This window comes from Melospiza melodia, chromosome 18, assembly GCF_035770615.1.
Source record: "Melospiza melodia melodia isolate bMelMel2 chromosome 18, bMelMel2.pri, whole genome shotgun sequence".
NCBI classification, from domain to species: Eukaryota; Metazoa; Chordata; class Aves; order Passeriformes; family Passerellidae; genus Melospiza; species Melospiza melodia.
In genome coordinates this window covers 1327791-1343563 of record NC_086211.1, presented here as the reverse complement: position 1 = coordinate 1343563, position 15773 = coordinate 1327791, and the positions used below count along the sequence as shown (strand labels likewise).

At 51.7% G+C, this 15773-nt stretch overlaps 1 protein-coding gene across 2 annotated transcripts; it reads right to left on the bottom strand.

The window, feature by feature from the left end:
- Window positions 1-330: 330 nt before the first annotated feature.
- Window positions 331-14179, bottom strand: ZNF598 (zinc finger protein 598, E3 ubiquitin ligase). 2 transcript variants are annotated; one of them, XM_063171548.1, is made up of 12 exons: window positions 13931-14179; window positions 12719-12831; window positions 11422-11551; window positions 9940-10151; window positions 8561-8778; window positions 7107-7224; window positions 5929-6113; window positions 5530-5602; window positions 4413-5158; window positions 3314-3449; window positions 2408-2552; window positions 331-2297 (listed from the first exon to the last, which is right to left on the bottom strand). In XM_063171548.1, exons 1-12 carry the CDS (start codon window positions 14177-14179, stop codon window positions 1950-1952), a joined length of 2673 nt encoding a protein of 890 aa, XP_063027618.1. In that variant the 3' UTR covers window positions 331-1949. The 2 variants fall into 2 exon arrangements, with proteins under 2 accessions (XP_063027618.1, XP_063027619.1); XM_063171549.1 differs by having other exon boundaries at window positions 5530-5599; window positions 13931-14112.
- Window positions 14180-15773: the final 1594 nt, after the last annotated feature.

The following is a 15773-nucleotide window of genomic DNA, read 5'->3' as shown; positions in this document are numbered from 1 at the left end:
TTGCAATACACATTCAAACCTCAGCTCCTTTCAGAGTTTTAATCTCCACAGCTCCCACCTGGGGGCTGCTGGTTCAGTTTCTTTGCCAATACCTCTGTCCGAGCAGACGCTTCCAGGAGTTGCAGTTGTCACTAACCTCTGTGCAGTGTAGTATAAAGTGGACTGTGTATGGAAATAAGTTTAAAATGTTTACAATTTTGTATATATTATATATATAAAAATATCTTTTGAGAGAACAATCTGTGATTCTGTATTTTCGGTGTCTGTGTAACCAACTGCAACTTATTTTCAATAAAGAGCTAAAAATGAATAGAAAAAAAAAAAAAAAAATTTGGTAATAACTTTATTGAATCAGGTGAGCACAAGGAACAAGGAAACTGCAACATCAGGCCCCAGAGATGCAGCAGCTCGAGGGAACTCCCAGCAGCACCTCCCAGGGAACTCAGAGCTGCTGATGGAGAAGGAACTGAAACCCAAGGGAAGACAAGATGCTCCTCCAGGGAAGACATTTCACTCCCTGAACTTTGCAAACCAAATGGGGACAGCTGCTGGCTGGAAGTGGTGGCAGCACCCAGCTCCCTCAGGGACCAGGATCAGCTCCACGATCCTGAGTGAGGATCAGGGACTGCCAGGGGCTCGTGCACCCAAATCACCCTCCCCAGCCCCTTCTGGGCCAAACCCAACGTGCACAGGTGGTCACAACAGTCTTAAATATTCAAGAAAAGAAACCCAAAGCACTTTGCAGCCTGAGAGCAAGCAAAAATAACACATGTAAGGCAAGGAAGAGTGGCTGTGGGCAGGAGTAGCTCTTGGGTAATACTCTGAGCTCGATTCCATAGAAATGATGATGCTAGAAAAGCTGTGTTTTCATCACTACAAATTACATAACTTAATGTGAGCTTTGTTCCTACACTTCAGAAATAACTAAACCTGGATTTGGGAGAGAATCAGACACTGAACTACAGCCAGGGGGGACTCCTGGCACTCCATCAGCTCAGAGCTGCTGCTGGAGGAGTCACTTGACAGGAGGAAGAGATCCCCCTCTTCCTCTGGGGTGGAATTTGGGGGTGCCAAGGAACAGGAGCCAAGCCAGCCCGGTGCTACCCAGGGAGCTGCAGGTGTCAGACTACTGTAAACAGATAAATGCACTTAAAGGCACTGCAGAAAACATGGTCAGTAATCAGCAGCATTTAATGTCCCAGGATGCTGTTGGGAGCTCCCACCAGTAATACATCCAAGAAATTAGAAACATGGCAGTCATTAAATAAAATTCCCGTGTGCTTTACGGAGAGTAAAGCCTTAATGCTGTTACTGTACATGCAGGGCTACAAAATCAGCTTCTTGAAAGAACTTTACAGGAAAAGTCAGAGGCAGCTTCAAATCTTGCACAGATCGGCCCAATTCTCCAAGCAGCAGAAGTGACTCTGCAGAAAGGGAAACTGCAGCCCAGTGTGTGCAGCTCCCCTGGTCACACAGCCCAGGGAGCAGCACTCTCTCTTGCACCTTTTACCCCTGACTAGTGTGATTTTCACTGAAATAGCACAAAAAAAAATCAGAATGTTATAAGGGAAGCCACCTCCATTCGTTTCAGCGATCCATAAACTTCCCCCACCCCCAAACCAGAAAGAAACCCCCAAACCAGAAGCTTATTCCCCTAGTGAGTCCCCTGTCGTTCTGCAGATCCAGAAGGATTCCCAGCTATTGCATGTTCCAGGAGGAAGGAGCCCTGCCCGTCCCCCTGCAGCTCAGCCTAACCCCAGCCCAGCTTTGGGAGCTCAGACAGAGGGTGGGGACGAGCTCTGGCACATTCCCCTGACCCCTGTGCCCAGGAGGGCCTCCCAAATCACCTGCTCCTCTCTGCCCCAAGGGCACCAGCCCCCAGCTACTGCCAAACCTCGTTCCAAAGTGCACAGCCACAGCCAGAGCCTGGCTGCTGGCCCTGGGCAGAGCTAACTGATGATCCTGCTGATGGCCTGCAGCGAGGGGAACTCCTCATCCTCCAGGTGCAAAGCTTTGTGGGTCACCACGTCCTGCTGGGTCAGCACCTGCCTGCACGTGGGGCAGATGCAGCAGTCGAGGTCGGCGGGGGAGTCCGTCTGCCAAACGTTCTTTTTGTTCTTTTTGGGTTTGTTGGAGCTTTGCTTCTCCTTGAGCCGGAAGTCGTTGTGGGCAGAGAGCAGTTCCTGCTGCTTGGCTGTGTCTGGCAGCAACACCAACAACTCCTTGAAAATCTTCTTGAAGTTTTCCCCCAGCAGCTCCCGGCAGCTTTTGTAATACTGAGCTGCAGAGATCAGCCCCTGCAGGGGACAGGGAAGGGCAAGAATCAGAGGAAAATGAGTATTTATCTATTAAACATCCCACTGGAATTCAGGCCTCCCAGAAAGGGAGGCTTTGGGAAGCCACTCACCTGCCTGAACTGCCCAGAATGAGTTTTAAATTTATTGAACTTGGACTCGTCGCTCTGAAGAAATTCTTTAATGGATTGTATGAGCTGGATGTTCCTCTGCTGGAAGTTCTCAGGTATCAAGTATGATCCATGACAGGATTTTGGCCTGTATTGGAAAAGACCAGAAGTGACCCTGACACTGGTTTGTGTCACACAAAGATGTCCTGGGACATAAATCACAAGGCTGTTATGGTTTACAGCTGCACGTCCTTCCTCCACCCAGCTACACAAAAGCAGCACACAGCTGTCTTGTCAGGATAATAAAATATGGGATTTCCATATCAGATTCCAGCTTTACACAAGCAGAATGTTTAAAATCCAAGTTTAACATGGCCCTGATGAGCTGCTCTGTGAGCTGGGTGCACTCGAAAGATCTGAGCAAAGACCTCACTGTGAATAAACCAACGGATAATTCAGGTTCTGTATGAAACTGACACAAAGTTTTCCCTCCCCTTTTTCCAAAAACTCCTCTTTCTGTCCCAGAAGAAACCAGAGAGCAGATCCTGAAAGACCACCAGAGCAGTGAAGGTCACCAGGAGAATAAACCTCAGCACCCTCCTGCTGGGACTCCCACAGAATTGATGAGAAGTACAGGAATATGTTGGAGCTGCAGATTCCCAAATAAATCCAGGATAGGCCAAGGTCTGAGCAGCCAAAACATTGCACAGGTTTGCAGTTCCTCAGACTTGTAACTACACAGAGCTGTTTTATGCAATTCTCCTGAATCCAACCCCCAGCACCCTGGGACTTCCCAACGGGAACCTCCCCTGGCTGATCCCTTAGATCACCCCCCGTGTGCTGTTTGAAGCCCTGTGACACCAGGGAGGTGTGAGGGGTCCCACAGCCCCTGGCAGGCCCCTGACTCACTCTTTCAGAGCTGTAGTGACGGGTTCAGAGATGGTGGAGGATGGGATGACAGCGAAGCCCGGGGGGGGTTTGCTGACAGGCACCGACAGGCCCGGAGGCGGAGGAGGGTTCTTCAACAGCACCACGGAGTTAAAGCCTGAGGCAAGCAGGGAGAGACAGGAATTAGAGCACCCACAGACCCCTGGCTAAAACCCACACCAGAGCCTGACACTCTGCAGAAGCACCAAGCAGAGTTTGCAGTGCAGACATCACTATATTGGAGAAAACCTAAAAAAAAATCTTCAAGAAGCACTTGAGAGTGGCTGATGTTCCTCTACAGAGAAAGTGCTTTAATTATTCATTTACTTTCTCAATGGAAAATAATTTTGAAAGCCCACTCCAAGTCACAATGAGAAACACTTTTGCATTATTAAAGTGAACACAAACCACAGGAGGAGGCAGCAGACCCAGCCTGGCCTCTCCCAGCAGGGGCTGCACAAACAGCGGTGCTGGCGCCTCCCGATGTGACCCCTCTGCCATGAAAACCACTCCAGGTCACCTTTGTTCCTGTCTCCCTGCCTTCACAAGGTCATGGCTAAAAGCACGGCAGGAAACCTCTGCCAGCACAGGAGGAAGTGAAGTGACAAGTGCCAGCAGGGACAGGACACAGCCAGATTCCCTTTGCCCGCAGCGGCTTCCAAGGCAGATCTTGGAGCACAGCACACGGATGTGTCAGCCTTGGGGACAGGGAAAAACCAGCTCTACATCCAGGAGCCACCCCCAGAGAGCAAACCCCTCCAGCTGTGGGGCAGAGGTGAGTCCCAGAGGACATTCCAGCCCCCCTGTGACACCCAGGCTGCCTCTACCTGGCAGCTGGTGGCAGAACCACACAAGAGCCAGGAGCTTACACAACACATCCATGTGTTCTCTGGGCTCTCCCCAAGCAAAGCTGGCTGTGCTCAGCAGTGCTTCCCCATCCCTGGAAGTGTCCAAGGCCAGCCTGGAACAACCTGCTCTAGTGTAAAGTGCCCCTGCCCACAGCAGGGAGTGGAATGAGATGATCTTTAAGATCCCTGCCACCCAAACCATTCCACGACTCTGAGCTTCATTCCCTGCTCACCTGGTGGTGGGGGCATCCTGGCTGATCCTGAGCTCCCAAGAGCTGGGAAGTCTTCCTGAGGTAAAGGGCATTTGTTAGTCCCTGGGGGCTTTTTAAGGCCGGGGGGCTCTTTGGGTGCAGCACAGGCAGCTGATGGTTTCTCTGAGTGCCCGTTGACGAGGGGGCCGTGGGCAGCAGGGAAGGCCCTGCAGGGCTGCTCGGCCTCCGGGGGCTTCTCTGTGCCTGGCCTGGGCAATGGTGGCTCCTGGGGCGGGCGTGGGGACGATGGGCTCTGCTTCTCAACCCCCATCTTCTTCTTCTTGCCCACTTTTGTAAAAGTTTGTGAGGTAGAAGCTGCCAGCAAGGACGAGACGTCAAACATGGTCGGGGCGTTGCGGATCTCCTGGGTGGTCAGGCCACCGCTGCCGTCCTCGTCGTCCGATTCACAGAGTTTATTGCTCTTCTTATTTCCTTTGGAGGTGTTCAAGGATGGTTTTTTGGCTGGCTGGTTGACACAGGGGTTGCACATGGCTTTGACTACGTTTTTACTGGAACCATTGTTCCACGCAGATGTGATGTGAGTTACTGTCCTATTGGTGGGCTTCGCTTTGGACACCAGGGCTGGGAAATCCTCCTCCTGGAAGGCTGCTTTCCTGGCAGTGGCTGTGTACATCAGAGACATCCCTGATGAGATGCTGGGAGCTGCAGAGGAGGACAAGCTTGGGAAATCTTCATCCTTAAGCTTAACCAGAGCTGGCTGGGCAGAGCTGTGGGGAAGGGAGAGGGTTGGAGTTACTGAGGCAGCAGAACTCCAAGGGACAGCACAAACCCACAGCTCTCCACTCCCCCTCAGACTGTCACTTAGAGTGACACAACAGGAATTGGACCAGATGATCCTCAGGGGTCCCTTCCAGCTGAGGATATTCCATGGTTCTATTCCATGATTCTAAGATCAAGCCAGGAGCTGATGCTGCTCATGCTGGTGAGCAGCACAGAAACAGCTCCAGGCAGGAGGGGATGGGGCAGGGGAAACTTTGGAGGGATCAAATGATCTGGAAAATTATTTTCCCCAGATATGCAGAACACATCTATCAGCTTCTAAACGTGCTTTGTCCCTGCTGCAGCCCTGCAGACTCACCCTGGGAGAGGTCCTGCAGCAGAGCCGATTGCTGGAAAGTCCTCCTGGCTGAGCACTCCGTTAGCAGCTGCTTCTTTTGGAACAGGGACAGAAAGAGCAAAGACATTGTTTTCAACCCAAACCCATTCATTCCAGAGCAGGGGCTATCAATGGCCATGACTGCAGCACCACCAAGGCCTATTTTCAGCAGCTGGTGATGTCATTAACTGACATTCCAGAAGAACCATTTAAATCCATGCATCACTATTTCCTTCAATTAACTGTGCTGCCCATTATGTTGTGGCATTCAGGAAATCCATGATGCTTTAAATGAGTAAATCATGGCTAAGGCAGAACTTTCTGAGAGAACCTTCCAGACACTGAGATGCCCTGCAGCTGCAGGACCTGTCCAACACTCACCTGTGACATCATTTGAAGACTTTGGCACACGTTTGGAGCTGAGCACGTCGGGATCCCTCAAATCCTCCTTTCTCCCCCTGCTGCTGCTGCCTTCCTCCTTGTCCTCCACCCTCTTCTTCTCTTCCTGCCGTTTGGCTGCCACAGATGCTCTGACTGCTGCTGCAACATCCCTGTCTTCTTCTTCCCTGCAGGACAGGGCAGACTCACTTGGTCAAAGAGCAAGGATCACAGAGCACTGCCTCGCTGCAGTGTCACCTCTGCGGTGCCAGCTCTGGTGACATCCCTGATCTTGTGCTGCCACCTGCTGAGAAACCCAAACCAGCCCCACCACTCCAATCCACTCTGGATTTCCAAGTTCCACGTGTGGGTATAACAATCCAGGCCAGAAGAAACCAGGCTGAACTGGGAGAGACAGTACCAGGGATGCAGGGGGCACCTGTCTCTCCCATTCATTTCCAAATGTATGGAATCATTCTTGGAGGCCACAGGAACTCCTTGAGGCATGGCTGGGCATGAACTCTCAACACATGCAAGATCCACATGTGACACCAACAGAGGAGTGCTTTGGGATGCACTTTTTTCCCCAATGGAATCACCAGTAATGAACCAGCTGCCCGTCCAGCCAGAAAAAGAAGAAAATAAGATGTGCAGGATGTAAAATCATTCGGGTCTGGTGTGGATGAAGACACATAGAAATGCAAGTTTCATTTCAATACTTAACCCTCTTTCTTTTCCAAAGCACTCAGTCTGGCCACACAGAGATCTGTTAGTTCAATGAAAAGCATGGTCCTTAGAACAGGAATTTCATGACCACTCAGACCAAAAACTCCATTAAACCTGCACAGACTTGTCACCTACTTCAGAAAATCCTATTTAGAGAAGTTTGCATAAAAACAGCTGCTGGAATTAATTCAGGGTTCTGAGTTTATCTGACCCAAAAGTTGAGGGTTACATTGCTTGCTTCCTGAGCTGAAACCTCACACAAAATAACTCCATGATGACTGAGCACATAGCCACGACACAGGCTTGGACTGGAAGCTGCCAGCTAAGGATTCACCACAGAGGCTTCCAAATTTTGTATCACTTCCTTCCTCCTAATCCACCAAAATATTGTGAATTGGTAAATAAAAGCCAACACTAAACTGGAGTAAAACTCCCCACAAGGTTGTGCTACTCACCTCTTGTACCTCCAGCTGCCCCTCCTGTTCTGCTGGCTGCCTCGGCTGCTCAACCTGCTCGCCCTCCCTTGCCTGTTGAACCTGTCAACCTCCTCGTAGTCATCTCCACCTACAACACCTAAAACAGAGGGGAAGGATGATTACTCTCAGTTATTTCTCTAGTGCGGGCATCACACTGTGCCTGAAAAATGCAAAAACATACTGGTACAAATAAATTATCTTCATTTCTTTCTGATGACCAAGTCAGCAGTTCTAAAATTACCTGTCCTCATTAAACTCGTACACAGGGAAAAAATCCTATAACAATTCAGGAAGGGATGTCTGGATATCACCTGCTCCAGCCCTTTACTCAAAGCAAGGCCAGCTCTAAAACTACATCAGAGGGTTTTGTCTGGGCAAGTTCTGGTTATCCTCAAACTCTGCAACCTCTCAGCTGGAGAGACCTTCTCAAACTCTGCAACCTCTGAGGTTGGAGAGGCCTTCTCAGACTCTGTAACCTCTCAGGCTGGAGAGGCCTTCTCAGACTCTGCAACCCCTCAGGTTGGAGAGGCCTTCTCAAGGTCTACAAGCTCTTGGTCCTGTTCCAGGGCCTGTCTACCTTGTTTGGGAAGAATCTTCACACCTATGAAATATTCACTGGGCGTTCTTAGAGAATGAGACCCATAGATTGGTTTGGTTGGTGGAAGGACCTTAAAGAACACCTTGCTCCAGAGCAAGGACACCTTCCACCAGTCCAGGCTGCTCCAAGGCCTGTCCAGGGTGCTTCCAGGGCTGGAGCAGCCGCGGTGGTGCCTGCCCACCCTGGTGGGGTGCCCATCCCTGCCCTGGGAGCTGGGCTGACCATCAGTCCTGCCCACCCTGCCCCTCACCCTGGCTGACCATCAGTCCTGCCCACCCTGCCCCTCACCCTGGCTGACCATCAGTCCTGCCCACCCTGCCCCTCAGCCCAGCTGACCGTCGGTCCTGCCCGTCCCTGCCCCTCAGCCCAGCTGACCATCAGTCCTGCCCACCCTGCCCCTCACCCTGGCTGACCATCAGTCCTGCCCGTCCCTGCCCCTCACCCTGGCTGACCGTCAGTCCTGCCCACCCTGCCCCTCAGCCCGGCTGACCATCAGTCCTGCCCACCCTGCCCCTCACCCTGGCTGACCGTCAGTCCTGCCCACCCTGCCCCTCACCCTGGCTGACCATCAGTCCTGCCTGTCCCTGCCCCTCAGCCCAGCTGACCATCAGTCCTGCCCACCCTGCCCCTCAGCCCGGCTGACCATCAGTCCTGCCCACCCTGCCCCTCAGCCCGGCTGACCATCAGTCCTGCCCGTCCCTGCCCCTCAGCCCAGCTGACCGTCAGTCCTGCCCGTCCCTGCCCCTCACCCTGGCTGACCATCAGTCCTGCCCACCCTGCCCCTCAGCCCAGCTGACCGTCAGTCCTGCCCACCCTGCCCCTCAGCCCGGCTGACCGTCGGTCCTGCGCGGGTGCCGGGGCGCGTAGGTGAACTGCAGGTCGATGTGGCGGTTCTGGCGCGCCTCGGCGCGGCTCTTGCTGTGGCAGGCGCTCTTGTGGGCCTTGTAGTCGATCTCGGTGCGGAAGGCGTGCGTGAACTGCTCCGTGCTGCAGCGGCCCTCCTCGCACAGGAAGTGCTTCTCCCTGAAGTGCTCCCGCAGGTACTCGTAGTCGCTGCGGAGGGAAAGCACAGAGCTGAGCCTTCTCACTCTGACACAGTCATGCCTTCAGGTTGAGCTCTCCCACTTCCCACATTCTTGGGAATTCCCTGCATTGGTACATAGCTCTGAACTCTACAGAAAGTGTCAGCAGTTCTCCTCACAGCTCAGGCACACAGAACAATCCTTGTCCAGCCCCAGAACCAAGGACACTGAGAGCAGTCTGGGAGGGTGGGACTGCACAACCTGAGCTGGAATTGGAAAATGAACCCCAACATGGAAATGGACCAAAACTTATCAAAGTGTGAGAACTCCTGACCCATTGTCCATCTTGGGTGTAGCCACAGCCAGGCCCTTGCACTGCCCAAGGTGGATCCTTTGAGGCCTTTTAATAAATCCCTGCTTTATTCCTTTAGCTCTGCCCAGCCTGTTCCAGGCAGACTCTCAAGGCATCAAGGGGAAGTGAGAATAAGCCCTGGTGGTTCATTTGTCCTTATCCCAGGCATGTTTTCCAGCTGACTCTGTTTCTGTATAGCCAACACATGATCCAGGTGTTAACCCAAACCCACAGATGCTCAGCACATCCAGTTGTGCATACAACAAAAAAGTTACCTCTATTCCCCTTGCACACAAACCTTGGAGCAGCAGGATCAAGGAATCACAGAATTAAGGTTGGAAAAGGCCTTTAAGACCATCAGCTGCTACTACCACCATGTTCACCACTAAATCATGTCCCCGGGTGCCACATCCACATGGTTTTAAACATTTCCAGGGATGGAGACTCCACCATTTCCCTGGCTAATCTCTTCCAGTGCCTGACAACCCTTTCCATGAAGGAATTTTTCCCAATATCCAATCTAAACCTCCCCTGATGCAACTTAACACTTCCTCTCATCCTGTCCCCCATTAGAGGTAACACACCAGACAGCTGCTGTCAGGCTGCAAAATTAACTTTATTTAATGAAGAAAATTTTAAAGCATGAACTAGACTCAAAGTGAATATTTTGGCTACTTATTTACAGAATTGCACCTAACCTGCTGCCACTCCTCCACTCTGCTTTGAAACACTACTTACCCCTAAATTCATAGCACACCCAAGGAATTCTACTTCATAATTTAAGCTAGAAAAGGGGAATTTGAGCTGGGAAAAGGACTCCTATCAGTAATGTTTGCTTGCCTGTAGTACTCCTGAGCCCCCTCAGAGTCACAGAAGTGGCAGAAGTAGTGGTCCCTGCGCAGGTGCTTGAGCAGCTCGTCGTTGTCCAGGTAGCGCTCGTCACAGAACTTGCAGAGGGGGTGGCCCCGGTGGGAGGTGTCATCGGGGTCCCCATGGATCCGGTGCCGGGCCAGGTCCTTCCTGGAGTACCATTTCCTCTCGTAGGTGAAGATCTGGAGGGCAGGGATTGTGTTAATGCATTGGTATTTAGAGATTTGTATTTATAGATTTGTACTGTTTCCTATGGACACAGAACTAAACAGAACAAGCCAGGCTGTGTCCAACTTCTCCATCCGTAGGGGTGGAAGATTTGCTTCAGAAAGATGCAGTTTGACCACCAACAACTAAAATTTTTGGTGGACAGGAAGTAAAAATTAACTCATGGATTCAAATTAAATCTAACTTGCATTTCTCTGAACACTGGGAATGAATTTAATTCACTTTTTTCCCTTTGGAATCTTTTTATGCTGTAACAAATTTAAATTATAATCTCTGGAGTGGAAAAAGCCTAACTATGTATTTATCAACAAACAGTATTTTGCATTCTCAAATTTAGAAACCCCAAGGGACCGGTTTTACCTTCCTCTCACAGTACCCACCCCAAATATCTGCACACAGAGGATTCACTTCAGTGAACAACTCGTGTATCTTAAGCCAGCCCTCTGTCCCCACTGCCTTGTGAGCTGTTTTGGTAGGAAGGGTTCTGGAGATGCCAAAAAGATCAACCCAGCCTTGAGAACAGAATATCCTTTATTTCTGGCCTAGATAAGGACTGGGAAATTGCTCTGGGAAAAGGTTGGTTTGGCTTTGCCAAGGCTGATGGACTGAAGCTTTCATGAGTTTAGGAGTTTCTTTTCAGTGGGTATGAGTAAGATGGGACTTTTTTCTTTGAAATAAAAATCTCTACAGTATTCTGAAATTAAAAAGCAACAGTTTTAATGTTGTTTGTGAGAGGAAATGGCAAACAAGTTCCCTCAGTGCTGAGGGAACCCTGGGCATGAAGCACCTCACCAGAGCTCAAAGGACACCAGAAACCAAAGGAAGTCCTGCCCTCGTTTCCCACTTCCCTTCAATCAGCTCCAGGAATTCCAAGACCACAGGAAAGACTCAGCTCAGTTCCCAAACTTATTAGGGTTCATTTAGGTCAACCTGCTCGCTCCTGGATCCCATCCCTTTTGGCAGCAAACTCCAGTTCACCTGGCACAAACCAACTGTGGCACCACCACCGTGGGGTTTAATTTAAAACCTGGAGAACCTCCAGGCCCTCTTCATTAATCAGTTTATGGAAGAAGAAAGGCTTAAAATAAAGCAACTGGCCTCACTGCAGGAAGAGGGAACTTACACAAATCCTTGCTGTTCTGCCTTCCCACTTCCCAGGAACTCCTGGAGGTCATGGAGGGAAACTCCCTCCTTCCCACACATCCAAGCAGAGGCCCAGCTCACCTTTAGGTGTTTAACACAGAGTTTGCAGCAGAAGAGCTCGTGCTGCTTCCTCATGTGCTGTTCCAGATCTGCAAAGGTGTTGAAGGGCTTTGCATCCGGGCACAAGGGGCACTCGTGCTGCAGCAGCTTCCTGAGGGACGAGAGAGATTCCCAAAAATGACCCAACTCCCTCTCAGCACCCCCACACCTTCAGCAAAACACAAATGTTCCATCCCTGGCATCTCCAGCTTTAAGGCTGCCCCTGCAATCTGCAGGGAGGGTTGTGACCTGCTTACTTCAAGAATTGCTTATTGCAAGAATTCTGCTGGATGGCAGGAACAGGATGGAACCAAACTACACCGAGGTTCCAACTGCTGGAGCAGAGCTGAGCAGCCATGGAGCAGGAACCACAGCAGGAACTCACTGCAAAACTGAGTAAACTGAAACAAACCCTTCCCCTGATGGGTCACTTCCAATTCCAGTACACTTCCCACTGTCAGAAACTGAAGAATACAGTGGGGAGAGATAAATTGAAATTAAAGAATTGTATTAGGAAAGGAGGGGAAAAACCCCATCCCAAAACCCCACCACACAGTGGCTCCCAGGAAGAGATGAGCACTGGTCTCACTGGGAGAACTCCCACTCCCTCATTCCCACAAATATCAAGCCAAAACTGTAAATGTCCTAAAGTTACATTCTCAGCCCAAATCAGGGTGAAAATAATGCCCAATTCTCCAAGGAAAAAGCTCCACTGCCTGTATGCATCTTTTACACTCTTCTTTCCATTATCTCAAGCCCTCCCAATTAGGATTGTTATGAAAAATATCTGTAGAACACGATGCTAATGCCACGTTTTTATTCTGCACTGGCTTTTTCACTTCACCTTTTTTCCCTCCCATTCAGAATTAAGATCTTTGTGTGAAGACATTGTTACTCTTCATGCAATACTTTGGCACACCTTGCTTTGGTTAGTCCTTATTCAGCACAGCAGTAATTACAACAGTAATTAAGTCTTTATCAATTTCCACAGCAGCCACACAAGGAATGGGAAGGTTTTCAGCAATTCTGCTGCTGTTAAAGATGCCAAAAGGGATTTTTATCGAGACAGCAAAGGCGTTGTGCTGGGGAATCCAACACAGCAGCCCCAGGAGCTGCTCAGTGCCTGCTCCAGCTGTCACCTCGCCAAGCACACCTGCACAGGTGACTCAGAACTGCCCAAATGCCAGGAGAGCAGAGCAGGGCACCCCGCCCTCCCGCAGGCACTTCCTGCCACGTCCCGTGCGCCACCACGCGCTGGGGACACCGCGGGGACATTCACCTGTACAGCGCGTACACCTCGGCGTCCATGAAGTAAATGTCGTACTTCTTCTCATGCTGCAGCTGCTGCAGGGCAATGGAGGAGAAGGACGGCAGCTTCCTCCCGAACACCACCTGTGGGAACAGCACCGGGGCGGGCATTGCAGCAGGCACGGCCTCGGGGAGCTGCCCGTGCCCGCAGCCCTGTGCCAGCCTCAGCTGTCACCTCCCTCGGGCACTGTCCCCTGCTGCCAGCAGGGCCACGGGACATCTTATCAACCCGCCAGGGATTGGCGCAGCGTGTCCTGTGGAGTTTGAACGGGGTTAGGAAACGCTCCTGCTGTGTTTTGCTCGCACAGCTGTTCGCAGAGTAAATATCCCGCACCAGCACAGCCCCTGCCACAGCCAATGCCCGCCGGGAGCCCTGCCCCCGGCTCCTCCCTGGGCATCGCACGGGCACCGGGAGTTTCCAGGTGACTCAGTGTCTAAGGCTGGCAGGGTAAAAGCACCGTTTCGTGTTCCCTTAACTCCCAGGAAAGCGAGGTGCTAAACACAGAGCACCTCCCGAATCACCTGTACCGCACACCCCTCCCAGGGCATCTCCTTGCTGCCAGCTGCCCCCCGGGCTCGGAGCGCCGCAGCTCCCACCTCCAGCACACACTGCCAGCCGGGAACTGCTGCTGGAGTCACCAGCCCCAGCCCAGACCGGCTGAGACATAAATACAGCAAGGAATTTCAGTTCTTACAGCAAAAGCTACATCAGAAATCTAGAAGTAGATTCCCAGAGAAGCTGTGGCTGCCCCTGGATCCCTGGCAGTGCCCAAGGCCAGGCTGGACAAGGCTTGGAGCAGCCTGGGACAGTGAGAGGTGTCCCTGCCATGGCACTGGATGGGCTTTAGGTCCCTTGCATTCCAAACCATTCCAGGATTTTACGATTCCATGATCTCCCCTAAGAGCTGCAGCCTCCTGGAGCAGGGAGCAAAGGCTCCATTCTGTGCTGCCAGGGCGAGCCCCGCTGACTTCACACCATAAACATTCGCTCTAACTCCATTTTCTCCACGTTTTGTTTCCCACTGGCCCAGTCGGCGGCGGCACCCCCGGGAGCGGGGCACAGGAGGATAACCCGGGCGCTCCGTCCCCGTCGGTCCCACCCGGCCCATTCCCGGCGCGGCCCTGCCCGGAGCTGCCCCGCTCGGCCCGCGGCCCCCAGCCCCAGCCCCGGGCCCGGCCTCACCTGCCGTAGCTCCTCCCGGCACACGGCGCAGTACCGGACGCCGCAGAGCGCCCGCATCCGCACGGAGCAGCGGTAGCAGATGGGGTGCTCGCAGCGGCCCAGGGCCACCACGTCCAGCTCCCCGCAGCACAGCACGCACGGCCCCTCCGCCGGGCCCGGCCCCGCGCCGGCCATGGCGGCCATGGCGGCCTCGGCCCCGCGCCGCCCCGCCCGCACCACTGAGCGCGGGCTAGAGCGCCGCCCCACCATAGAGACGCACGCTCACACAGCGCTCAGCGGCCATAGAGCTCCGCCCAGAGCGCCGCCGCGCTGCCGGAACTGATTCCCCCCCCAGGGCCACAGCGCCGCCATACTGATGTCACCGCGCGGTCCTCCAGCGGCCGGCCATAGAGACGCACCGCGGTGACCATAGAGATGCGCGGGGCGGAGCGGCCCCGGCTGCGCCGCTCTGGTTCCCTCTCGGTGGTGGCTCTGAGACGGAGGAGGACCCCGGAGGCGGTCGGCGGTCTCGGAGACGTTTGCGGTCTCCAGCTCCTTCCTGGCTGTGGGGACATGGGGACTCGGACTCTGCACTTCAGTCTGAGGGACCCAGGGCCGCTCCTGCCACCTCTGGGAGTGGGGACATGGGGGACGCAAGGCTGCTCCTGGTATCTCCGTCTGTGGTGACACGGGGCCCTGAGTGCATTCCCGTGCCCCGCTGCTGATGGATGTGGCATTTTCCCAGATCAAACGCCTCCCCTGGGGTGCCAGCAGATCCTCCATGGATTCATCCCATCGCCAGCTCCGCTGCTTGATTTCATTTTAAATTTTATAACCCAGCCATGCGTTTTCCCAAGTAAACCGGGGGTGATTGGGGAAATAAAAGCGTTAAAAACGTTCTTGGAGCACTGCAGACACTGGGGTTTGATATCCACTACAGCAGGAACACAAACGAGCTCAGTGTATGTAACACGAATAAATCTTTATTTGCTGCAGGGGGTGAGTCCCACACACTTCCCCCTGTGCAGAGGCAGCCCAGGTGTGTAAAACGCCAATCACTTGTTTTTAGAATTTTAAAAGTTTAATAGTAATAAAATGGTTATAAAAATAGTAATATAATTAGAGTAATACAAATTTGGACAATTAGGATTAGGACAATATGAGACAATAAAAACAAAGAATTACAGACAGTCCGGGTACCTTTTCTGGGCAGCACAAGCCCAAAAAAGGACCCACATTAACAGAGGATTAACCCTTAAAAACAGCAGCCTATTGCATATTCATACACCTCATACATGATCCAAAACTGACAGTGTTTCTGCTTAATGTCTACTTCCTCCCTTCATCTTGTAAATCAATTTTCTTGGCTCCTCAAAGTCTGAGGAGGCAATAATTCTTTTATTGAAATCTTGGTGTCTTGTTGCTGTTTTCTCTTTGAAGAATTTCTGTATTATCTTATCCATTCCTTGAACTAGTTACAAAAAGTATTTTTACATCACAAAGTTTCTATTTTAATATTATGCTATAGCCTAAAAACTATACTTACCACACTACTTAAAAATATTAATACAACGTTACTAAAAATATTAATACAACATAACTTTCCAATATAACACATTAATTTTAGTATTTGTGAAGAGCCAATCATATAATATGCATTTCTCATAGATGGGAATTGCTGCTGCTTGGACAGGAGAGGGTGCTCCAGGAGCAGGGAAAAATGCTTCAACAGCAGCCATGTTCCTCTGGAAGTGGGGAAAAAGGAAAAAAAAAAAGAAAAATAAAGGATAGAAGCTTGTTTGGTGATAGCACAGAGGAACACACAGGAAGTTTTTTCAAAGGTTGCAGCCTCTCACCTCTTTTT

Excerpts from the sequence above, each read along its gene's own strand:
- ZNF598 (XM_063171548.1), bottom strand. The coding sequence starts at position 14,179 with ATGGTGGGGCGGCGCTCTAGCCCGCGCTCAGTGGTGCGGGCGGGGCGG. Across the intron at positions 11,552-12,718 it reads GAGGTGTACGCGCTGTACAG|GAAGCTGCTGCAGCACGAGT; the intron begins GTGAATGTCCCC and ends CTCGTCCCTCAG. Across the intron at positions 8,779-9,939 it reads GGGGCTCAGGAGTACTACAG|CGACTACGAGTACCTGCGGG; the intron begins GCAAGCAAACAT and ends TTCCCTCCGCAG.